The sequence below is a fragment of the Molothrus ater genome, chromosome 23 (genome assembly GCF_012460135.2).
Source record: "Molothrus ater isolate BHLD 08-10-18 breed brown headed cowbird chromosome 23, BPBGC_Mater_1.1, whole genome shotgun sequence".
In the NCBI taxonomy this organism is placed as follows: Eukaryota; Metazoa; Chordata; class Aves; order Passeriformes; family Icteridae; genus Molothrus; species Molothrus ater.
In genome coordinates, this window is record NC_050500.2 from 5,944,839 (window position 1) to 5,970,594 (window position 25,756).

The following is a 25,756-nucleotide window of genomic DNA, read 5'->3' on the forward strand; positions in this document are numbered from 1 at the left end:
CGCGGCGGGCGGCGGCGGCGGCGGCGGGCGGAGGCGCCATGGAGCCGGCGGAGGTGAAGGACCGCATCCTGGAGAACATCTCCCTCTCCGTCAAGAAGGTGGGAGCGGGAGCACGGCGGGGACTGCGGACATCGACCCGCGGTGCTGAAAGGACTGGGCCTGGGGACACCTCTGGGCTGCGGGGGTTGGGGACAGCCCGGGGGAACCCCAATGCCGGGGCTGCGGAATTGGGAACAGCCCTGGGGACCCCGCTCCGCAGTCACTCTGGGCCTGGAGACATCCATGGGGACCCCCCTCAGCTGGTGCTGGGGACAGCTCTGGACCCCGCACTGTCCTGTGGCTGAGGGTGGGGCTGTGGGCCTGGGGACCGCCCTGGGGGCTCCCCTCTGCCCAGGGCTGCCCATGGGGGCTGTGTCTGCTGAGGTGCAGGGCTCGGGGACACTCCTGGGTACCACACACCACTGCCATGGATGTAGGCTTGAAGGACGGGTCCCTATGGACCTTCTGCCTGAGGCATGGGGCTGGGGGACAATCCTACAGACCCCCACAGCCAAGAAACATCGCAGGGATACTGATGGACTCTGGGACAGGAGCGTGGGGTCAAGGGCACACAGCATCCCCTTTGCCTGAGATGGACACTTTCGGGAGTGTCCTTGGAGACCCCCTGTGCTGAGGGTATGAGGTTGGACACAGCTCTTCTGGTGGTGGGGGTGGCACATCTGGGTTGTGGAGTCACCCTGCCAAAGGGACACTGCCAGGGCCACCCCAGGATCCTCTGTTTTAGCTGGCTGGGATATACTGGGATTGTCCTGCCCAGGATTCCCTGTTTCAAAGGACAGGATTGGGGGGGACCCTTTTCCTGGGGCTCTGTTCAGGAGGGATTTGGAATTCAGCCTAAAACCAGCTTTGTAGAGGTTCTCCCTCCAGCCAGGCATGTCCTGTGAAGGGCACAGGATAGAGGGGCAGGACCTGGGACATTCTCCCCATGGACACAGGTAATGTGTGGTTCATTCCTGTGCCCTGCTCTCTGCCCTCAAAGCAGTGCTCTGAACGTGTGTCCTCTCACCTTCTCCTTGCCCCTTGTTTCTCCTTGGGGGGTTCCTTAAAGCCCATCCTGGTGGTGGAAACATCCGTGAGCCGGCACAGAGGGGACCGGGATGCTGAAATACTGGGGAAGGCCAAAGGAGAGAGTTGTAAGGACGTGCTGGAAGTTTTGGTTTGGCCCACACATGAGCTCCACCAACCTTGAAAAAGAGCCCCTGCTCCATTTGAGGAGGCAACAGGAGTTTCATTTGTGTTTGTCCCAAGCTTTGGGGCAAAGGCTGTCTGGACGTGCTGTTGTTTCTCCAGTTGTTGGGTTTCCTCTGCCTTATGGAATAGTTTTCCTGTGCTCTGCAGTGTGTCCTGACACAGATTCATCCATGAAAACTTGTCTTATGAAGACCAGCACGAGCAAATTCCTGGTGCAATTAAGAAATGGATGGCTGGACACTGCCTCTGGGGTGTAGGATGGATGTGCAAACCTCTCCCAGCTTTTTTCTTCCATGGATGACCCTGACCTCTGGTCTTTTGCCTTTTTATCCTCTGAGAATTAAGGATAATCTTATATCTATGTGGAAATCAGTGGATGTTCAGCCTGCTCTGAGCTCTGTCACAATGCTCTGCAATGCTCCTGCCTCAGTTTCCCTGTATATATAAGGAATACAACTTCCCACACAGGATTGGTTGGACCTAATTTGTTTGCATTCACAAAATCCTTGGAAGATCATGTTTGAAAATGCTTAAAAATCAACATGTTTATTTTTATTACTGTTGTGATTGAAGAGGACTCTAGCTCCAGCTCTGCCAGCACACCTTGGCCTGCCCAATCCCTGCCCACTCCTGTCTTGGTCCAGAAGTGAAAATTTTGGGATTTTCTAATCCTGCCTGTTCATCCTTGCTCAGAGCAAAACTCAGGGAAATGTAGGAGCCTGCTTCAGGCTGATGGATTAATTTCTACCATCCCAGTGAAACCAAACTCAGGCCATGGTGAAATTCCACCCTGCTTTTTTACCTCCAGGATGCAGTTCTCCTTCCTCAGGGAAATCACTATGGAGCTGCAATTTTCCCAGTGCTTACCTCTCCCACTTCAACCTGAAATCCCTGATCTTCTTTTTCCCTGTGAGTGGCAAGAGTAAAGTACTAGGTTAAGGGAGCAAGTGGCTTTGTGCTGGGAAATCCTACTCTCCGTCATCCTCGTCTTGAGTAATTCCTTGGCACTGGAATAGTGTCATGGGGCTTGGAGGAGTTTTCCAAGCATCCTGCCTCTGCTTTCAGAAGCTTCCTCACAGTGTGGGCTGCTCTCTCCTTACTTTCAGCACCGGTGCAGGTGTGCAGTGGAGGATTTGGATGTGTCTATGGGCATGGTGGGGGTTTTCTTTTCTCAGCTGCAGACCCAAAGGGGAGGAAACTGCCTTATTTTCATGGAGCTGCCCAGGGAAGAGGACCCTGTGCTCAGCAGCCTTGGGTGGGGAAGGAGAGGAGCAGCAGCACAGCCCTGGGAAGGGTTTGATGCTCAGGGCTGGGGCTGTAGCTGGCTGTGATTGCAGTTTTTGCCAGGTGCTGCTGGATTTTAGGGATGGGGGATCAGTGCATGTTGGAACCCTGGCTACAGATAATTTTAGATTTTCTGTGCTGACAGGCACTGATCCCTAAGAGAAAACACTGCATTTGACTTGAGGTTGTGGAGAAGGCTTCTAAACTTGTATGAGACTGGGTTATGGGTGTGTGGATTCTGTACAAATCCACAGCAAAAAAATGCTTCGATTCCAAGCAAATCCCTCAAACCTCAGTGAACAGGTCTGCTTCTCTTATTTTCCTGGAAAGACTTGAGGGATGGAGCACAGATGGAAAAGTGGCAAATGTGCTTGGAGAGGGTAATTCCAGCCAATTCCAGCCTATGGGGTTCTCTGTGTGGTTCCCAGGTACTGGGGGGAAGATCAGCTCTGCTGTGGATTTCAGAGGTGTGAGGTTGGAGGTGTGAAGTCAGCCTCCACTGAAAAAAGTGAGGCAAAACACCTAACTTAGACAAAATAGGCCTCTCTAACCAGAGACATGCCAGGAAGTTTCTGCTTTTGGCTTCAGGAGAGGCTGGGAAAGCTCAGCACTGGGGAGCTGGGTCTCTGCTTCAGTTCCAAGGGAATTGGGAGCATGGTTTTGATTTCCCATCTACAGCTTGTCCTCTGTGTCCTCCCTGGGAGCTGTAGATTAATTCACAGTGTGATGCTTTCTGCACACATGGACTGTTTATTGTGACTGTTTAATTTCCCTTTTCCCACTCAGTTCCCCTTCTGCTAAGAGGGCTGTGCTCAGCTCAAATTACTGCACAGATTGCTGCCTAACCCTTGTTTTTTGTGAAGATTTAGGGCTTTATTGGGGATGGGCATGTTATGGCTCAGTGTGCAGGCTCTTGTTCACTCAAGAGCTTGTTTCCTTCTAGGAGATGCTGCTGTGTAGGGTGGCAGTAGGATGTGGGCAGCTTCCTGGTGCTGCCCAGGGGAGCTCTAAACATACCAGAAATGCCAACAACTTCAAATCCATCCTTGGCCAAGCATCTCCTGGTAGCCAGGAGCTGTCACAGTTTCCCTGGTCTCCATGAAGCTGGTGGTTTGTGTTCTTTTGGGTTTCCCTGTATATTCCCTAGGCTCAGGATGGGTTTAGTCTCTCCTACCTGGGATTAGGTGGTGAAAATGCAGTCTTTAAACAGTGTTATTGTTGACAGTTCTAGGAGCTGAATGTAAAATCAGAAAAGAGGTTAGAATCCCAGATTTTGGGACTCCTCTCTGCTTTTCAGGCCGTTCTGCTGCCTTTGAAGGACACACATTGCCATGAACTCTGGGCAGCTGATCCTTGGTGCATGTCAATCAGGTGGAGCAGTGGTTTTTGCTGACGTTGCAGGAGTTCTTGCCAAAATCTCTGGCTCTGCTCCGTTTCTGCATGACTTTGGGAAGGTTTCCACTGCCCTCACAGCAAGTTAGTGCTGAGCCTTTGCTGCCTGTCTCCAGGTTGGATTTTTAGCCCTGTACCTTTGAAATGCCTTTGCAGTTTCCTCAGCTGCTGTTCCTTGCGACACCTCTGCTTCTCCTGCACCGTGAGGGAGGGTGGCTTTGGCCATGTCCTGGAGAGGAGCAGGGAGTGCTGGAGTGGAGCATCTCTACCCAAAGCACGTAGGGAATGTGCTCATCTCTGCCTAGCTGCGTTCATTTAGCCCAGCACAGAGGCAGCAGCTCTGGAGATGTGAAAACAGCCAAACAGTCTCTTGCCTTCTGCTCCCTTTTGAGAGGCACCTCTCTGGCTCAGAGAGCACAGGGTTTTATCTCTGCCAGGGTCTTTCCTTCACTCACATCTCCCCAGGCCATGTCTATTGCTGCTGCAGGACCTCATGAAGAGGGTAGCCCTGCATGTTCCTTTGCCATCTGCACCAGCTTTGCCAGCTGCCAAAAGCCTGTGGGTGAAGTAGCAGCAATCTCATGGAGCTCCTGAGTTGTCCATGAAGACAAGACACAGGGGTCACTCAGGTGCTTTCAGCAGGTCCACAGCTGTGTCTTGGTGGGCCTCCATGGGCTTTGTCGCTGTGGTGCTGTGGTTCTGCTCTCATCACAGCTGTGTATTGCTTGGGTTGCTGGAGTATTTCAAGGTTTATCTCTTTAGAAATTCCTCTTGTCTCATCCCAGTGATCAGGAAACTTCCCTGCCTGGCCATCCAGGAGCCACTCAGGTAGTCACACTCACACCACCACAGGGCTGGTGGTGATCCAGAGTTTGTCATCCACAATTTTAAGGGGATTGGGTTCTGCAGGTACCTAAACTGATGTTTGTCCTCCATAACACCCAAAATCAGCTCTGGAGCTGAGGGTGGACAAGCCTGTGATAACATTTTGGGAATTAAAAAATCCCATTTGGTCTCCTCTCTCTAGCACAAAGCCTTTTGCTGGGGGAGCAGCTGGTTTAGGAGGGTGAATTTGGCTTTCCCAAGGAGCTAAAGGAAAGCCTCCAAGCCTCTCTGCTTCTGATTGCACAATTTTGGTGGCTGTTGAGTGATTTCTGCTTTCCCCACTTCTGATGAGCTGGTCCAAGAGGTGTAACTGAATTGAGCAGGGGCTGGAGGCTGTGGGTGGTGGGGAGGGACTCGGAGCCGTGGGACCCAGCATGTGAGGGAGCAGCACTTTGCTTGCTTTTGGTGTGTTTGCCACTGGACTTGGGGTTTTTTCCCCATAAAATCTATTTTTTCTGTTATGCTGAGTATGGGACCTTCCCACCTGCCTTTGGTTAGCTCAGGGAGCCTGGTCTGCTGCAGCCAATTCTGTGCTCAGCCCCTGCTCTGCTTGCTGTGACAGAGGAACAGGATGCTCCCTAAAAATTCCCACTGGAAAAAAACCTATCCTTGTCTGAGTCACACATGGGTCCAGCCTGCTGCAAGCGTTGCTGCTTAGAAATAGTGAAGGAAAGCCCCAGAAAAGCCTTGGTGGGGTGTGAGCTGAGAAGTGTATGTGTCCCAGGAGGTGACAATCTCGCTGGCATTGGATGGGGAATGCTTCAAAGCTCAGTGTTTCCAGCAAGGAGCAACTTTGCTGTGGGTTTCAGCTTCACCTGAGTCAGGCTCCTGTCTCTCCACATCTCCAGGTTGATCCAGTGGCACTCGTGGTGTCTTCCAGGTGCTGATAGTCTGAATGTGCCTGGTGTGTTTTTTCTGGAAAACCCCCAAGATCCAGGCAAGGTGCACTGAGGCCAGTGCTGGTTTGTAGAGAGTGTTGAGTCAGACCTCCAAAATGTCCTGCTAGAAGCTGGAGTTTTAGGGCTTTGTGTTGTACAAGTGCATGAGAAAGACTAGCACCCCTGCCATGGCATTCAGCCTGCTTTTATGGATGGTATGGAAAACCAGGAGTTTTCCAGGCACAGGAGTTCAGCCTCCTCTTTATCCATTTGCTGTTGCATGTCTGTACCCCCTGAGCAGGTGGGAAAGTGAGTTCTGAGGTGTCTGGCCTGGCCCTTCCCGTGTGTCTTCCCTTGGCACTGAGCTGTCATCACTTGGGACAAGTTCAGTTGCCCTTTCTTGTACTCCCTGGAGCTCCTGAGGGTGCTCAGCTCTTTCAGGTGGGGAAAACCCCTCACCTCAGTCCATGTGCTGTGGGTGGGAATGAGGGTTTTGAAGCACCTTTCCAATCCCAGTTAAGGAGCTGAGGAATGCAAAGGGTGTTTGTTGTTCTTCCGCCGTGTTTGTCCTGCCAGGGAAATACCAAGCAGAACAAGTGAAATGGAATTGATGTTGGAAAGCTGCTGTGAAACATCTGCAGGGCAGATTTACAGAGGGGAGATGTGGACTCAGCTGGGTTGAGGCCAGCCCTGAACAGGTCAGACTATTTCAGTATTCCAGTGAGGTTTTAGAATTACTGAAGGGATTTCACAACCACCCCAAGAATGATTAGATTTGGGAATGGGCTTTCCAGAACACCTCCCTGATTATTTGTTGGCTTCCCTTGCAACACAGGAGCTCTGCAGATCAGCCTGAAAATCTTCCCACTCATTGAGAACCACTGCAGTAATAGGTTATAAAACTGTGCAAGGAAGAGCCTCTCTCACGCGTGCCAGCGTTGGGGTGGGGTGTGTCACTGCTAGACAAACGAACTTGTGATTGATAAACAGCAATTAAATCCTCCTCAGTGGCAGCCAGGTCTGTGTTCCTGTTGGACAAACTCCCTCCTGCTGCAGCTCTCCCAGGTGTGTTCAGCCCGTGGCCAGGCTGTTGTGCCTGGGCTGTTGTTGCCCTCTCCCTGAGCAGGTTCTGCCCCAGGAGTGCTGGTGCTCAGACCTGGCCAGGCTGCAGAGTGCTCCCGGTGGCTGGATGGCTGGGATGCCTTCTGCATGCCAGCAGGGCTTCTTTTGGCCACAGGAATGTCTATAAATAGCCCTGGGTCAGGGCTCCAGGCATTGCTGGGCCCCTCAGGAGCATGAGTCCTCCATCTGAGCCAGCCATCAGCCCTTCCTTCTAGATTTGGGGTGCAGAGGAGATGAGGGGAAGAACATCTCTCCAGAAATCCAGAGATGGTGTTTTTAACCCAATTATTTGCCTCCTTCCTGATCTCCCCAGTTCCAGCCCTGCTCACTGCCCAGCTGTGTCAGGGAGCTGCTTTGTGGGTGCCTCGTGAAGTTGGTCACCACCTCCCAGACAGGTCTGACTGCAGGAGGAGAGGCTGGGTCAATTATCCATGTGTGTTTTATGACAACTTACAGCAGACTCCATATAAACACTAGAAAATGCCACTTTTGGGGCAGTGCCACATCACTGCTGCCATCACCACCTGGGTGCTGGGATCATCCCTCATGATGCTCATGGTTGTAATTCCTACAGATTTTCAGCTAGGCCTTGAATCTTTGAAAAACAGCACAGCTGGGCTTTGTTCCCCTGTTGGGAAAGCTGTTTCATCCTAACTTTTCTCCGTGTGTCTTCATCCTTCTTCCCAAGCCAGAAACACCTCCGCATCAGCTTTTGCAAGTCCTTCCCCACCCTGGCTGGAGGGGTGACTCCACCCAGGAGATCCTGAGGCTTGCTGTGTCTTGTTTCCTCCCTGGTCAGGGGGGCTGGGCAGGGATTCACCTGGCTGGTCTCTGGTGGGAACTGTGCTCCAGCGAGCTGTGCCTGCCCTTGGCTGGGTGCTGGAAGCCTTTGGCCATGTCTATTTTGGAGGGATGCTGGGAGTGGCACCATCCCTGGGTGCAGTGCTGTATGGGAGCTGTGCACTGGCTGCAGGAAGGAGTGTGACAAAGTTCTGGGTTATTTTGGGAGAAAGGAGGAAAGAAAAAAGAGGAAATACTTCTATTTCCTCATCTCTTTTGCTGCCCAGGCTTGGAGTGTCTCTGTCACGAGGAATTCCTCCAGTCAGAGGCACAGACAGGCTCCAAGTTCCCTCCAAACTGACCTCCCCAAGCTGTGTCTCATTTTTTTCAGTGGTGAGCTAATGAAATGCCTGATTTATTCTTGTTTCCCCCAGCTGTCCCCCACAGCTGCATTTCCCCAATCCAGCACAGAGCCTGCAGAAACACCCAGAGCCTCTTCCAAGGGTGCCCCAGCTCCCTGCAGAACCCACAGCCTGGCTGGGACAAGTTGGGAGTTTCTGCCTTCAAGTGCTGGCTCATGTCTGTGAGATCTTTACCTCTGCCTCAATTTTCCCAAAAATGGGATGTTTTAGTGAGCTCCAGCTCTTGGACATCATCCCCATGACTCCATTTATCCATCACCTGAGGGATATGGCTCTAAATTACAGGTTTGTTTCTTCCTCTGATGTCCTTGCTGCAGCTTCAAACACTGGCTGCAAGTACCTCCTGAATTTTTCCTTCAAGAGTGGTATTTTAGGGCATTCTCCTCTCTGCTTCAGTCTGGGCTGCCTACGAACAGTGGGAATCTTCTGGAAAAGCTTCCTCCCAAAAATGGATAGGAGCTGTTGAGCTGAAATGCTCCAGGTCTCACTTGGGTGTTGTGAAAGCCCCTGAGGATCTCCAGAACACCCACAGGTGCCTCTGCAATCCTGGTTGTGCATCTGCTTCCCCAGGGGACTCACCTGCTGGGACAGGGACAGGGACAGGGACAGGCAGAGCAGGGCTGTGCCAGGTCAGGGCAGCTCTGGCTGCCATTCTCCAGGCTCAGCAGTTTTCTCTCACCTAAGGGCTGGGACCAGCTCTGTGCAGGAACACGCCTGGCTCTGCCATCTTACCTAAGAGCTCCAGAGGTGTTGGAACCCAGGACATTGCTCTGGCTGCCCTGGAGGACTCGAGACCCTGGCAGGGGCCTCAGAGACCTTGGCACAGAGTCAAAAACACCTGTGCCTTGGATTCTAACCCAGGAAACAATTCCCAACTTTGTTTGAAGATGTACAAGACACAAGAGTTTGAATAGAATGGTAGTGAATTTATCACAGGATGGAAAAGTAGAATTTTGGGGTTTTTAGAATGGGGGTTCAAGAGAAAGATGGAGGAATCTGGGTGTGTTCTGTCTTTCTTCTTCTCCTTGTCCTCCATCTTCTGTGTGATGGTGACACTTTGGATTGGTTTAGAGTAGAGACAGATTGTCTAACACAGGTGATAGGTATTGGAAAATTACTGTAAATAAAGTACATGTAGTTCTGAGTATAAAAAGATAACACCACCCTGAGGGCAGTCAGTGTGCCACAAACTGACCTGCTGGACAGATCTTGAAAGAGAATATCATAGATAAGAAAAAATCAACAACCTTGAAAAGCAGAACTGACACGTCTTGGCTTCTTGTTCAGTCTCAGGGCTGGGAGAAAAGACTTTCAAACACCTTGGGGTCATCTCAACACAAGAGACCTTGTCACAGAGGGGTTCAAGGTCTTTGGGCCAGGAGGGTGTTGGAGCTCGATATGTTCATACTCCTAGGAGTGTTCCCAGGGGCCCTGAGGTGTTCTCTGACCCCTGGGTAACTGCACATCAAGACTGGATAGTTTTTCCAAAAGGAGCTTCTCTAGTAATAATTCTGGAGGAAAAACCTGTTTTGGGGGACAGGTCAGATTTGACAAGCATAGTAATGTCAAGTTTTTGGGTTTTATACATCTGTCATCTAGTGAGGTTTGGCAAAGACATGTCAGGTCACTAAAATAACATAGATATTGTCTCTAATATTGTTGTGGCTCAGCTGAGCTGTTCTAGCACGTTGCCAGCAAACAGCCATGGCCTGTCCAGCTGAGATTACATCCTGGGAGAGTAATCTCCCTGCCTGGATGCCAAGGGTGTGTGAGACAGGACCTAAATAGATCCCTAAGCTCTGGGGGCAGGAAGAGGCCTGTGGGTCAGCTGGGAAGGGATAGAGGATTTGGGTGCAAGGGGATTTCTAGCAAAACCAAGGAGAGGCCTCATCCATGTCAGACCCAGAAACAGAGCAGAGCTGGGGTTTATTTCTGCTCTGAACCACTTTGTGCAGAGGGAGCACCAGACCCTGCTGTAGTGTTGGCTGGGAGGGAAGAGGCTGCTCACCATGGGGGAACTTGGTTGTGCAGCCACCACAGCACTGCTGAGATATGGGGACCCTGAGCAAGGTTCTCCCTGTAGTTACTGCCTTTAGGGTCCCCTCAGAACATCAGCTACACCCCCTAAGGAAAACCTGCAACAGAGTTTAGCAAGCTGAGAGATCACAAGAAACTGTTCAGTGCTGGATATGAGCGTTTTGGCACCTCCACCTGCTCCTCGTGGGCTGGAGAAGGGCATTGCAGGCATCCCATCTCTTCTTTTTGCAGCTGCAGAGCTACTTTGCTGCCTGTGAAGATGAGACACCGGCCATCAGAAACCACGACAAGGTCCTGCAGCGGCTCTGTGAGCACCTGGACCACGCTCTGCTCTACGGGTGAGCCTGGAGCCCACTCTGGGGGGCTGCTTTCCCCATGGAAAAAGCCTGCTGTGGTATTTTTGGGGTCCCCCATCGTGGGGAGGAAAGATGAATCTGACTCCATGTTCTCAGAAGGCTAATTTATTATGATATTATATTATATTATATTATATTATATTATATTATATTATATTATATTATATTATATTATATTATATTATATTATATTATATTATATTATATTATATTATATTATATTATATTATATTTATTATATTATATTTATTATATTATATTATATTTATTATATAAACTATACTAAAGAATAGAGAAAGGATACTTAGAGAAGGCTTAACAAGATAGTAATGAAAAACTCATGACTTAATGACCGTGATTGGTCATTAAGTTAAAACAATTCACGTGAAACCCATCAAACAACCACCTGTTGGAGAAACAATCTCCAAACCACATTCCAAAGCAGCAAAACACAGGAGAAGCAAATGGGATAATATTTTCCTTTTTCTCTGAGGCTTCTCAGCTTCCCAGGAGAAGAATCCTGGGCAAGGGGATTTTTCCTGAAAATATGACAGTGACACCTCAGCATGGGGAAAGCATCTAGGCAGGCATTGGGGTGGAGCTTTTGCTTAATTTTCCTCTGGGATTTTTCTTCGTGCAGACTGCAAGATCTCTCCTCGGGGTACTGGGTGCTGGTGGTTCACTTCACGCGCCGGGAAGCCATCAAACAGATTGAGGTGCTGCAGCACGTGGCCACCAACCTGGGACGCAGTGAGTGTTCATCCAATGTCCCCAGCTCTCACTTTGGGGACACCTGGGGAGGCCCAGGTTGTGCTGAGGAGTTGGGGCTGCTGGTGGATCGAGGGAGCCATTGGGATCCAGGTCCCAGGCAAAGGAATTGTAGAATCATTAAAGCTGGAAAGGATCTCTGAGATTGAGTCCTACCATTAGCCCAGCACTGCCACGTCCACCACCAAGCCATGACCCCAAGTGCCACATCCACACGTAGTTTGAACATTTCCAGGGATGGGGATTCCACTGCTTCCCTGGGCAGCCTGTGCCAAGGAGGTGGGAGTGCTGCCATGGCTGTGTGAGGTCTCTGGAAATAATGTCACTGTGCCTCGGGGCTGGGTGCTGAGGTGTAGCCTGGCTTCTGCTGCCCTGGAACCCAAGAGGCTGTGCCCTCAGGAAGGGTTCCAGACAGATGGGAGTTCTGTGGGGCCATGACCTCAGGAAGAGTTCCTGGCAGAGGGTAGCACTTGGGAAGGATGGGAGTCCTGCAGGGCCATGCCCTTGGGAAGGGTTCCTGGCAGATGGGAGCATCCCCTCTCACCCCACATCTTGCTGTAGCAGTCACGTGTGTGATTCTGCATTTTCCTTGCTCTGAGTTGTCCATAGCAGATGTCTGGGACCATTGAGGCCACTTTTGATGCAAGAGCTTGCCCAGATCCTGTGTGCCTGCTTATCCAAACACCTGCCTTGTCGTGGCCTGTGCTGGTGAGAGCAGAGCTGGGCACAGGCTCTACTGTCACCTCTCTCTGCACCAGAATTTGTGTCCAATCTCACCTGGGCTGATTCATGGCAATTCTCCCTCTGTCTCTCCCGTCTCCCAGTATTTCTGGCAGGGCTCCCATCTTGCTGGAGAGACACAGTTGTGTGGCTACTTCTTCACCTGTCTCTCACCAATTTTACTCCAAATCATGAATCTCTCACTGGCATTTCCCCCCCCACACACCCCCTGATTTCCCTCATAGTTGCTCCCCTCAAATGATACGAATGAATAATCTGAGGGGTTTTAACTAATTCATGATATTTCTAGGCTTGTGTCACTTCTCAGGTGTTTCCAGATAAATCTGCTGCTCTGTTTCCAGGCCGGGCCTGGCTATACCTTGCCCTCAATGAAAATTCCTTGGAGAGCTACTTGAGGCTGTTCCAGGAGAACCTCAGCCTGCTGCACAAGTACTATGTCAAGTGAGTATCCCAGCTCCTTCTTTGGGTAACATTTGACATCCCTCCTGGTCAGAAGCCAGCCTGAATTTGCCAGTGGGGGACAAGCAGTTGATCAGGGTTTGACCTTTTTCCTTGTGGGATTTATGTAGTTAATTTAAAGGTCCTAGATGTGAACGTCCTCTTATATCTGTGAGGCCCTGCAAGCATTTTTCCTAGTTCTTGCTTTTACTCTGCAGTCCCCTTTATATTTTTCCATGATTTCCAAAGAGCTGCTGAGCTCCTGTCCAGGCACCCAGCTTTGCTGGACACCTGGAAATGTGGCTGTAGCTCAGTTTGTGAACAGCACACAGTGGCTGCCCACAGAGGCAAGGAGTGGGCTGCCAGCTCCAGAGCTGATCTATGGCGGCTCAGAGACGCCCCCAAAGAAACAGAAGGGCCCTTGTAGCTGCTCCTCCTCTTTCCCTGATCTGTAAAGCTCTTTTGTTCCTCCCTGTGGCAGGAACGCCCTGGTCTGCAGTCACGACCATCTGACCTTGTTCTTAACACTGGTGTCTGGACTGGAGTTCATCCGCTTTGACTTGGACCTGGTGAGTGTTTGATCTGTTCTCCTGGCTCTGGGAGAGTGGGAATGTGGAGCAGGGGAAGGCCAGGGTGGGACAGATCCCTCTGCTTGGTCCAGGGTGGACTTTCAGCTAAAAATGTGATGCTGATGATTTTGGGAAAGGCTTCTTTGGGGATCCAGCAATGGGATTTATTCCTGTTGCTTAGTTCTTCTCTGCTTGGAGGAGGAACAAGGCAGCTGCAGGGCAGATTGATGGGGTTAAAGGAGCTGAGCTCTGCAAGTGTGGTACAAAACCCTGGTGTCCCTCCAGAAAACACAAATCCACTGGGTAACCCTTGGTGAAACCACTGGGTTTCCTCTGAGATGGACACTGAGAAGGGACCTTTAAGGGGCAGTCCCACCGTTTTGGTGGGGTGGCATTTCCCCCCAGCTGTGCCAGAAACAGTGACTGCAGCCTGACTCTGAGCCCTCCCTGCCCTGCAGGATGCTCCATACCTGGATCTGGCCCCCTACATGCCGGATTACTACAAACCCCAGCACCTGCTGGACTTCGAGGAGCGCCTGCCCAGCTCCGTGCACGGCTCCGACAGCCTCTCCCTCAACTCCTTCAACTCTGTCACCTCCACCAACCTGGAATGGGACGACAGTGCCATTGCTCCATCCAGCGAGGGTCAGTGGGGTTTGGGCACACTGTGGGCAGGGCTGTGTTCTTCCCACATCCTTTCAGATAAGGCAGCAGATTTTAGACTGGAAGAGAGCAAAGCAGAAGAGCCAGCAGTCAGGCTCTCCTGTCTTACATCCTTGGGAGAGAGGATAAGGGGGAAAGGGTTTAACCCCTAAGAGTTTTAAACAAAAAGATGGGAAATTTAGATTAGGTATTAGGAAGAAATTCTTCCCTGTGAGGGTGGTCAGGCCCTGGCACAGGGTGCCCAGAGCAGCTGTGGCTTCTCCTGGATTCCTGGAAGTGTCCAAGGCCAGGTTGGACAGGGCTTGGAGCAGCCTGGCACAGTGGAAGGAGTCCCTGCCCATGGCAGGGGGTGGAATTAGGTCAACTTTAATGTCCCTTCCAACCCAAACCATTCTGTGCTGATTCTGTGCCTCGGACTGGGAGAGAAGGACATTCCCTGCAGGCACCCCAGGCCCCTTTAGCAGGAACTGGAGGACTCTCCCCACAGAGAGGGTTTTAGCAGGAATTGGAGGACTCTCCCACAGAGAGGGTTTTAGCAGGAATTGGAGGACTCTCCCCACAGAGTAAAGGCCATGCTTGTATCTGAATGTGGCTTCAGGCCAGCAGGGACACAGGGCTGCAGGGGAGGTTTTTAACTGTTTGTTTGGCAGTCCAGAGAGCCACATGTGCTGGCCCTGGAGGGGAGTAGTTTCCAGAGTCTTCTCTGTGTCTTCAGGGAGAAAGGCAGCCAGTGGTCTCAGAGGTGTTGGTTTTTCCTCTTGATACATCTTGAGCAGCCTGATAAATTGTCCTACCCACCCCCTTATCCCTTCAGAGAGGCTGGGTGTTGTTCCTGATAAACTGGGCAGACACACACCTTGTGTCTGCACCTCATGGTGCAGCCAGAGCAGGGAGCTCCTGTCCTGCACCCACCACGTTCACATCAAGCAGCAGCTCTGCTGATGCTGTTCCTGATCCCAAATGCATTGGTCCTGTCCTGATTTTTATGCCAGTTTGAGCAAAAGGGATTGTGGAATAGGGTTGGAATGGAATGAACTGTTAGATGGATGCAGAGAATTTGAGCCTGAGCCTACACACAGGTGAGTTTTCTCAAGACAAGGGTCACCAGGTGCCTTTTATGAGCAAGGCAGAACCTGCAGGTATTAAAGATGCTAAAAAGGAACAGCCTGGGATGGACATTGGAGTTGTTTTAACAAAGGACTTGAAAGCACAGCACTGGTTTGGGCTCACCACATGTGCACTCAGGGAGGGTTTGGTTTCAGGGACTTGCTCCTCCCAAATCTCCAGCATCCCAGGGAAGTTGGAGACAGCATGAGGAGCCTAGAAATAAAAATCACAGAGGAAGGTTCTCTGTGCCCAGAGGTTTGGCATAAGCAGTTGTTGCACCCCTGAGTTTGCATTCCTGCTCCTCCCTCAGCAGAGCATGGCTTGTGCCAGACATCTCCTGCCTGTCCCTACCACTGGGTGTCCCCAGCCTTCTGGTGGATGGCTGCTTAAAGAGAGCAGAGGGCTTTGGAGAGAGATCCAGGAGATTTTGGAGATGGATTTTGGGTTTGGCATCATCTCAGCCTATTCCACGTGTCCAGGCAGTGGCTGTGCTCTGTGTCTCAGTCTCCCCATGCACAGAGGGATTTGGTGCTGATGTAGGAATGCTGGACCAGGACCCAGGAGGGCAGGAATTGCTGCTGCTCCTCCGGTGTGGAGGAATTTAACTTTTCCCTGTAACTATTACCCTGCTCATCATTTCAACAGGAGCATGTCTCTACCCTGAGAGTGTAGGTGGAACTGGGGATTGTAGGATCAGAGGACAAATTTTCCCCTTTAATCAGATCCCTGGCTTTGCAAAGATTCATGAGTCAAACATCACAGTATCTATGGGAGGTAAGTGTGAAGTGGGGAACCTGAGGCACAGAGAGATTAAATTGCTTGCCAGAGAGGATCAAGCCCTAGGTGACACTGTTTATCTGCTTTAGCAGCTTCCCAGCAGCTTGAATAATGGGGCCTTTACCCTTCCCTGGTCCCTTTGTAGCTCCCATAACACGGGTGTTCCAGAAGGAACAGCCACTAGTGCAGCTGGTTTCCATTCACATCCACATTCCCTGTTTTCTCGTGTGTTTCAGATACCAGTGAGAAATTGTTTGGTTTCTCCCCATTCCCATCTCCCTCCCCAAATCCCCTTCACACTCTCCCATCTCCCCACTTCCCTCCCCACTACCTGTATTTCTAATCTTGAGTTTTATCCCTCATTCTTGTAGATTATGATTTTGGAGATGTCTTTCCAGCAATGCAGACCATGCCCAGCAGAGACTGGGAAGGTGGGACACGCTCATCTCTTACAGCATTTTTGTTTTCTGTCTGCATTGCTGCCCCCTGAGCTTGCTGCATGTTCCCATGTTTGTTTCTTTAACAACCAACTGCCCTGTCCTGATGGAATTCTGTACAGACCCAAAATGTGGGATGTGCCAGCTGCCCTCATGCCATGGATTTCCTCTTTGGGGTAAAGCACACAGCGTGCTGACTGAAAAATTGATCCACCATCATTGGATTCCTGAAAACCCTGGAAAACAGCTGAACTAATTCTGCTGCCTTTAATTTTGCGTATTTTGCAGGGATTAATTTGTGAGGTTTTGTTTTCCCTGGATCATCCTGTCCTGTGTCAAAACTTCTCCCATGAAGCCAAAATATCCAGCATGTGGGTCAGTTTGGGATCGCTACATTTGTTATTTTTATTAATTTTACCACTTTTTAAACCCACTTACCAGCTACCTCTGGCCTTTATGGCCAAGAGCACTTGCTCAGCTTAAAGGAATTTATTCTTTTTCCACATGCAGCCCCTGTGCACATCCTGCACTGGAGCAGCATCCTCTCTGCTTCACTCCCAGAGGAAACACACCACACTCCATCCTTTGCAGCTCAAAGCTGGATGGAGCCTGATGGGACCACCTGAATATTTGGGGACTATTTGGGCAAATCTGCCTGAATTCCATGTGGATTGCTCTCGGGCTCTAACATGCTCCCTCTTACCTTCTTCCTTTCACAGGGATGTCACAGAGGTGGTTTAACCTGTCCCTGGAGGGTGCAAACTAGATTTTCAAACCCAGGGTGCAGCCAACAGCTCCAGTGGGGGTGTTGGGTGCAGGCTGAAGCCCAGGGATGCTGGGGAAAGGTGGATCCTTCTGGATTTGAGGATATAAAACCCAATTGATTTCCCTGGTAGAGCTCACACTGACTCCCTGCTCCAGAGCAGCTTTTTCAGTGAGAACAAAGTGGAGTTTTGGAATCATCCAGCACAAACTGCCTGGATTAAAGTTTTACAAGAGGTTTCATTTTCCTCCTCAAATCCTACACCCAAAATCAGTGTTCCAGGGCTGTGGTTCTCTTCCCAAGGGGTCTTTTTAGCTGGCAGTGCAAAGGAATCAGAATCATGGAATGGTTTGGGTTGGAAGGGACCTTAAAGATCATCTCATTCCAGTCCCTTGTCATGGGCAGGGACACCTTCCACTGGACCAGGAATGGTGCTGGAGAAGAGAAGGGCATGGATAACTTTCCTTTAACCATGATTTTGGATGGGTAACAGATAATAATAGTCCAAGCATGACTCCTGCAGCCCTTCTCCTCTGCTCTTTTTCCCTCTGAAGACTAACACGGGCCCAGCTGTTTGTGCTCTGCCCTGTCTGTGCTGCCTGCTGAATGCTGTGTCCCCTCTCCAGCACACTCCAGCCCCCACGTGTGTCTCATGTGAGCAGGGGAGAGCAGTCAGCTCTGTCAGGATTGCTGCTCCATGGGCTGCCTCTGTGTCTGCCCTTCCAACTGAGCAGGCACCTTCCCACAGCTGTGATGGTGTTCGCAGGGGTCCCAGGACCAGGGAAGAGATGAGGATCTGACTCCATGTTTCAGAAGGCTTGACTTACTATTTTATGATATATATATATTATATTAAAACTATACTAAAAGAATAGAAGAAAGGATTTCATCAGAAGGCTGGCTAAGAATAGAAAAAGAATAACAAAGGCTTGTGACTGACCAAGACAGTCTGGACAGCTGGACTGTGATTGGCCATTAATTAGAAACAACCACATGAGACCAATGCCAGATGGCACCTGTTGCATTCCACAGCAGCAGATAACCATTGTTTACATTTTGTTTCTGAGGCCTCTCAGCTTCTCAGGAGAAAAAATCCTAAGGAAAGGATTTCTCATAAAGCATGTCTGTGACACACGGCCACATTAGGGGAGAAGCAGCAGCCTCATGGTCGCTGTCACCTTGCTCAGGAGCAATGGCCCCAGGACCCCTCAGCAGCTCCCTCAGACACCACCTCTGCTCTCCATGTGGCTGCTGCTCCTGGGTGACTGAGCTGCTGTGTGCAGGCATTCTCTGAACTGCAGAGGGGCTGCAGGGTCTCACGCTGGCCTCCCTGTCCGTCCTCTCCGGGAGCCGCTGGCACTGCCAGGGGCGCAGTGCCCACACAGTGCCCCGAGCCCCCGGCGCGTGGCTTGGCTCCGTCTGGCTGTGCCCAGGAGCCTGAGCTGGGGCTGATCCTCTCTCCCTCCCTGTCCTGCAGACGGGGACCTGACGGACACGCTCAGCTGCCCGCGCTCGGAGCCCAACGGCGGCAGGGCCGCGGTGAGGAGCCCCACGCAGCAGCGCCACAACCCCTTCAACCAGGACAGGGCCGAGGCGCCATCCTCTGCTGACACCACGCCCGTGCACAGGGCAGAGGCCACCCCCGAGGGAACGGACCAGTCCGAGAGCTGCACGGAGCTGGAGGTCATCAGGTAGGGACACAGCTGCTGGCCTCAGAGAGTGGCAGATGTTGAGGATGTGGCACCTCTTCTGTCCCAGTGAGGACGGTCTCTGTGCTGCAGCCTTTATTCAGCCCTGTGGGGCTGGGCTGGGTTCCTTGGGCTGATTCCACATCTGTCACTCTGGTTTTTTAAGATTTTCTAAGCCTTCTGATGTTGACATTCTTGTAGCGAACTTTCTCACACACTTTCTGTAAATAACTCATTGTTTTACATTCCTTTATGGAAGAGGAGAAAGTTGATAGACTGTTAGTCTGTCCAGTGTCATTGGAGAGGTGGCACTGTCACCCTCCAATCCACTGGCACTCTTAAAAAACTATAAATGTTAGAGTCAGAAAATAAACTTCCCTTTTTTCTTCACCTTGAGAACAGCAGTGTGAGCTTATGTTCTTTCGTGTCCTATAGTGACACACATCACCCCCTTCCCCTGCCACTGGGAGTCAGAGGGCTCAGAGTAACCCATGAGCGTTTATTTGGAGCTCTCTCCAGCTGGTGGCAGCTTTGCAGCTGCTCTGGGGCTTGGATCTTGTCTCCCATCCTGTTCTTCCTCCTGTTTGTCAGTGAGCTGTGGCCAAACCTGTCACGGGAGATGCCTCTGTAGAGTTCCTGGCTGGGGTTTGGGTGTTTGACTCCTGCAGGGGAGATGCCCAAGGGATCCCTCAGAGCCCTCAATCCAGACAAAGAGCTCAAGGCTCTGTCTGCTCACACCCTGTGATGGGGCCTCCCCAAACCCGCCCAGCAGGGCTGTGCTGGGGCAGAGGAGCTGGGTTTTACTCATCATCCCACATGAGAGACACAGGGAAGGGGAGCACTGGGCTCCCTTCCCAAACAGGGATGACCTGGCAGCAGTTTGGGTGCTGTGGGTGCCAGAACACTTCCACAGCACATCCTGGTGTGCTCCAACCTGCATCTCCCTCTCCTGGCAGGTGAGGACACGGCATTGCCACCTCCAGAAACCTCCTCCCTTCCCAGCTTCTTGATCTCAACCAGAGATTTTCCCCATGTCAATTCAGCACCACAACCATTTGTGATCCCTTTACAGCTGAAAGAAAGCCCAAGGTCCTGTGTCAGCAGTGACACCTCTTTGAGTTAGGTAGGAGAAAGTGTCCATAGCTTGTCTCATGAAAACTGGCACAGAGATGGGGGCTCTACATGGCTGCACACTGAGCGATGTTCCTGATTAGAAGGATTTCTCTGCAATAGGGAAAATTGCAAAGGAATGTTGTTGGAGCCCCATGCGTATTGCAGTCTAAGCAGGCACAGTGGGTGACGTTCTTCTCTCCCACAGGTTGGCCAAGAAGAAGAAGACGGGCAAGAAGAAGAAGGTGAAGCCTGAGGAGGCGGTGAACAGCCCGGGGCCCGCAGCGCCCGAGGCCAGCGGGGACAGCGGCGTCAACGGGCTCAGCGACAGGGAGGAGCCACCGAGGGACGGGGAGGGGGACAGGGAGGAGCCGCCGAGGGACACGGACAGGGAGGAGCCGCCGAGGGACACGGACAGGGAGGAGCCGCCGAGGGACACGGACAGGGAGGAGGCGCCGAGGGACGGGAGTGCGCTGCCCTTGGCCCGCTGGCCCTGCGCATCCCCGAGATGAAGGACACGTCCATGGAGAGCGTGGGGCAGCCCCTGAGCAAGGTCATGGACAGGCTCAACGGGCAGCTGGACCCCGGGGGCTGGAACGCCGCCCTGGAGCCCCCCGGGCAGCCCTTTCGGACCGGCACGCCAGGGGAGACCCCCGATGGATCGTCCTCTGGCGACTTTAGTGAGGGGATTTCAGCCCCCATGGACTTCTACCGATTTACCGTCGAGAGTCCAAACGCTGCTGCACCAGGTGGTGGCCACCATGACCCTCCAGGGCCTGGCCAACCGCCACATGTTTCTGGTAGCCCTGAGGCTCCTGAAGAAGAAGAAAGCAGAGAGGGAGAAGCAGTTGGGGCAGTAGAGGAGTCTGAAAGGGCGAGTGTTGAACCTCAAACTAGCCAGACAGAAACCATCGACCCACAGGCTCTCTGTGAGCCCAAGAAGGAGCAGCCCAGCCCTTCCCTGAGCAGCGCTGAGGACTCTGGGGTGGAGGAAGGGCAGGGCAGCCCCTCGGAGCTGACCCATCCCTCTGAGTTCAGGTGAGGATGGGTGTGCTCAGCAGGGAGAGCATCTTCAAAACAATCTTGAGCTCAAGTTGACACCTTTCCCTTCGTCCTCGGTTTGGGGGGCAAAGCCCATCCTTCTCCAGGATGAAGAGGAGGCACAAAGGGTCAGGAAGATAAGATCCTGGGGAGCTAACAAGTGCCCAAATGATGGATATGTTCAACAAGGAAGGGGATTGCCCTTCCTGGACTCAGCCAGCCTCACATCTATGTCCATCCTCTGCTATCTCTCTCCGCAGGGTGGATAACAACCATCTCCTCCTGCTGATGATCCACGTCTTTCGGGAGAATGAGGAGCAGTTGTTCAGGGTAAGGGGTCTCCATCAATTGAAGATCAGCTCTGTGCCTGCATCAGCCCAGGGCTGAGAGCTCCTTTCTTTCCATGCAGATGATCCGAATGAGCACGGGACACATGGAAGGGAACCTGCAGCTGATCTACGTCCTGCTGACAGATTGCTACGTGTACCTGATCCGGAAAGGTATCACATCCCCACAGCCTCTGGGCTCAGGGGCAGGGAGGGCGGCTCCATCCACAGCCTGTCCATGGATTAGGACACTGCCAGTTCCCTTGAGTCCCGTGCTCACAGCAGGGAGCTCAGATTGACTTGTCCCCCAGGAGCCCTGGACATGTGTCCTGTGGCTCTGTGCTGCCTGGGCCATGGCTCAGTTTGCAGGTCCTGCTGCTGGAGAGGGGGTGCTGTGCCCCCCTTCACGTGGCTCTCTGTGTCTGTGCCAGGGGCAGCGGAGAAGCCGTACATGGTGGAGGAGGCTGTGTCCTACAACGAGCTGGATTACATCTCGGTGAGCCAGGCCAGGGGGCAGCTCTCACCTGTCCAGGGGTGAGGGTGTGTTTGTGTCCATGGGCAGTGAACCTTTGAGACTGGGGGAGTTGGCAGTGATGCCCCTTCCAGTGCCACCTCTGTGGGTGCCCGTGTCTTTGCATGGGCAGCAGAGTGACCACTGACCCTCTCCCTGGGTCAGAAGCCCAGTCAGCCCTGCTGTGTTGCCCCTCCTCCCATGCCTGGCTTCCCTAACCATTGCTGTGTGGCACAGGTTGGGCTGGATCAGCAGACAGTGACCCTGGTGTGCACCAACCGGAGGAAGCAGTTCCTGCTGGACACTGCCGACGTGGCTCTCACCGAGTGAGTGGGGAACTGGGCACAGAACTCTGGAATTCTTGGACTTGGGGACAGTGGGAGACTCCAGAGACAGCCCTTCATGACAGTCCTGCCACCCGTGAGGGGGTTGGGGGCTGGTTTGGTGCCACTGGCTGAACCCAGCTGACAGCTGGAAATGCTTCAGGCGTGGATAAAACCAAAATATCTTCCCTGGATCAAGAGTTACTCCATCCTTCAGTCTGAGCTATGGGACTCTGGGCAATGCAGACCCCGTGTCACTTGGCATGAGTAGGGATGAGCTCCAAGGCATGTCCCAGGTCTCTGTGTGCTGCCACCTCAGGGAGGTGACCATCAAGCCATACTGGGATCTGTGCTGGGATGAGTGACCACCTCTGAGTGTCACCTGTCTCCTTTCTGGAGTTCAGACTTTGCAGCCTCCCATCACCTTTGGTCTGTAGGTTGATTTTGCAACTCTTTGGTCTGGAAGACCAGAGACTCCCAGGTTAAGGGGAGCCCTTGGGCACCAGGTGTCTGGGGGAGATGAGGGGCTGTTTGCCCCAGCCTTGTCAGAGATCTTTGCCTCCATCTCAGGTTCTTCCTGGTCTCCTTGAAGTCAGCCATGATCAAAGGGTGCCGGGAGCCCCCTTATCCCAGTATCCTCACGGATGCCACCATGGAGAAACTGGCACTTGCCAAGTTTGTGGCACAGGAGTCCAAGTGTGAGGTGAGTTTGGATATCACCACCAGCCCTGCAGGTGATGAAGGCTCAAAGGAGACTCCCTTGACTTCTCCTGGTTCTTCCAGGCCTGCAGCGTGGTTGTGCGTTTCTACGGCCTCGTTCACTGGGAGGACCCCATGGATGAGGCACTGGGGCCCTCCAGCAGCAGCTGCTCCTCTGCAGAACACGCTGTCACCAAGGATGGCATCCTGCACTACAAGGCGGGCACCTCCTACCTGGGCAAGGAGCAGTGGAAGCCCTGCTTTGTGGTGCTCAGGTGGGCACTGGGGCTGTGGGGCAGGGCTGGGGTCAGACAGGGCTCTTGGGAGAAGGTGCTGGGAGCAGTTTGCTGCCCAAGAGCTGCCTGGGAGGTAGAGAGGACTCATCTTGCCACCTAAAGGAGCCGAGCCACCGGTTTGGTGGCTCAAGCCACAGTTTGTGGGTACCCAGCTGCAGGAATGTGACCCCACAGGGCTGCAGGGGTGGAGGGCAGGGCAGGGGTGGCTGTGGGACCAAAGGCAGGGGATACCAGAGCTGCGCTGACTCCAGTTCCCTCCTCTCTCATCTTCCCAAACAACAGCAATGGGATCTTGTACCAGTACCCCGATCGCACGGACGTCACCCCTCTGCTCTCCATCAACATGGGGTGAGTGGCTGGTAGGACACAGAACCCCAACTCCATGGGGATCTGGGGTGCAGGAGCTACTTGGGATGTCCAGGAGGGGTTCCAGGCTGGATCATGGCCTGGTCCATGCAGCAGGAATCCCTCAGGAATCCTGGCTGCTCCTGCCTGGGGGCAGGTGCCCATGTGTTTTGGCTCTGGTGCATGCCACCTCATTTCCTTCCTTGGAAGGGGCCTTGGCCTCTGAAGGGTGATGCATCCCTCCAAGAGCCCTGCTGGGAGACCCACTGTGCTCACCTCCAGCTCTCCTGCAATGTGAAGAGCCTGGAGATGGTCCTTGGAGCAATCCCAGGGAATGTCACAGATGAGGAACGAGTGTTTGTTGGGACAGGGGTGAGGTGCTGCCCAGGGGGCAGTCAGAGGCTGCCCAGGCTCGTGCTGGCCCATCCATCCCGCTCATGTCCATCCTCCCCCTCTCTCCCAGCGGCGAGCAGTGCGGGGGATGCCGGCGTTCCAACACCACCGACCGGCCCCACTCCTTCCAGGTGATCCTGACGGACCGGCCCTCCCTGGAGCTGAGCGCCGACAACGAGGAGGACATGGCAGACTGGATGCAGTACTTCTGCCAGGCTGTCTCCAAAGGGGTGAGCTGGGGACAGGCCCTGAGCGTGGGTGCTTTGCCCAGGGAAAGGGAGCGGGAATGTCTGTCAGGATGGAGCAGGCAGCTTTATCCTGAGCCAGGAGGGTTTCCCCACAGGGCACCCCATGGAGATGGAGCTCCATCGTGCCAGGGTTTACCCCCTTCCCCACCCCACGCAGGTGATCCCCCAGGGCGTTGCCCCGACGCCGTGCGTTCCCTGCTGCCTGGTGCTGACAGATGAGAAGGCTTTCACGTGCCACGAGGACTGCCAGACCAGCTTCTTCCGCTCGCTGGGCACCGCGGAGCTGACCGATGTCACCGCTGTCTCCACGGAGGCTGGCAAGGAGTACTGCATCCTGGTGAGGGCAGGGCTCTGGGACCCGCTGGCCTGGGGCTGGGCGAGCACCCAGTGCTGACCCCAGGCCTCTCTCTCGCTGTTTAGGAGTTTGCTCAGGACAGCAAGGAGTTCCTGGCCCCCTGGGTCCTTTATTTTAGTTGCACTACAGAACTGGAGAGGTTCCTGTCAGCACTGAACGTCGCGTGGAGGAACATCTACCAGGTGAGCATGTGGGGCTGCCTCACACTCTCATTACTGAGGGAGAGCAGAGGGATGAATTTGTCCCTGGAGGGTGAACCCAGATTTCCCACAAAGGGCAGGAGAGCCAGGGAGCTCCTATGGCTCCATATAATCAGAGGATGTGGGATTTAGAGGCTGGCAAGACAAGCCATGAGCACCCAGTGCTGGCAAGGGGAATGGGAAGAATGTGGGTCAGCCCCGCTGTCCCCATGTCCATGACACAGACAGCCTGCCCATGTGGGTTTGAGGTGGTTTTACAGCAAGAGGGAGAAGTGACTGTTGTCTGTTCCCCTCCTGCCACCCCACACCCGTGTTTCAGGTCGATCTCCAGCACAAGGCCATTCTGGATGCTGCTGTGAAGAAGAAATGTGAGGATGCCCAGAGCCTCATCGACAGTGCCTGGCAGCGCAGCGACAGCCTCTGCCGGGGCCGGGCCGAGCGGGACCCCTGGTGTTAACCCTGCCCAGGGGAGGACAGCTCACAGGGCCCAGTTTTGGGGACCAGGGCCTGTATCTGGGCAGCTGGCACCCCAAACCCTCCTGCCATCGCTTGGTCCCCACCAGGGCTGTGCCTGCAGCATGGACCCCGCGCTCTCCACCGAGCCAGGGACATCCGGCGTGGTCTGGGGAGCAGCCAGATGCTTCACCACCTGCACCTTCCTCCTTGTCCAGCTGCCACGGGGCAAATAATTTGCCTTTCACAGAATAATGTCCCAGTAGTAGTGAGGGAGAGGGTGGGAGCGGGGTGGGCTGGGACGAGCATCCCCGTTCTGGTGGGGAGCAGGACTGAGGACTTGTTCATTTTCGAACAGGGTCAGGGCGAGGTGGGAACGCTCAGTCGCTACCGTGCATGTTTTGTTGCTCATACAATCACCGCTGTGTTGGGAGGAGGAGTCGGCACCGCCCCGCCTCCTCCTCCTCCTGGAGGGCTCGCCCGGGGCCTCCGGACTCCGCTGAACCACTCAGCCTGTCATGGAGATTTGAGGCTGAGGGAGAAGGAACAAGGCCAAATATTTGGCTTAAACATGATTTTAGGAAATCTCAGCAGCCGGTTTGTGGTTTTAATGCTGAGCCGGTGCACTGGGGGAGAAGAGATGGAGTCCCATGTTCTTCAGGTGTCCTGAGGGACATTGTCATGTGGCTGCCACCAAACACGTCCCCATCTCCTCAGCTCACTGCATCTGAGGCCAGCGAGGACCCATCGCCACTTGCGCTCCACTATGAGCACTTTGGGGCACAACCCCAGCTTTTAAATAATATTAATAACAATAATAATAACCCGGAGACCTTCTCATGTAATATAAGTTCACGGGGCCTTTTTCTGGAGGAAACATACATGACTGAATGTATATGTACATACATTTGCTTCCTTTCCCCCCTCCTCAAATAAATAGACCTTGGTAACTCAGCCTTGGCCCCACGCCATGTTCTGCCACTGGGGCCTGCTGCTCCTCCTGCCGTCACTTTGGAGCCTGTGGGACGGCTCTGGGCAGGCAGAAGGAAGATTTGGATGAAAAGAGGGGAGGACGTGCACCTCGAGCTCCTCAACAGT

General features: G+C 53.1%; 1 protein-coding gene across 1 annotated transcript; it reads left to right on the top strand.

The window, feature by feature from the left end:
- PLEKHM2 (pleckstrin homology and RUN domain containing M2) lies at positions 1 to 25,612 on the top strand. The gene is given in 21 exon segments (XM_036396180.2): positions 1 to 98; positions 10,283 to 10,389; positions 11,048 to 11,157; positions 12,258 to 12,357; positions 12,836 to 12,923; positions 13,382 to 13,568; positions 15,842 to 15,901; positions 18,148 to 18,361; positions 19,677 to 19,894; positions 19,897 to 20,506; positions 20,770 to 20,839; positions 20,919 to 21,009; positions 21,267 to 21,331; positions 21,584 to 21,672; positions 22,240 to 22,372; positions 22,453 to 22,643; positions 22,947 to 23,012; positions 23,473 to 23,632; positions 23,808 to 23,987; positions 24,071 to 24,187; positions 24,525 to 25,612. Coding segments are annotated over 21 exon segments (3,054 nt in total). The 5' UTR covers positions 1 to 38; the 3' UTR covers positions 24,663 to 25,612.
- The last annotated feature ends 144 nt before the right edge of the window (positions 25,613 to 25,756 follow it).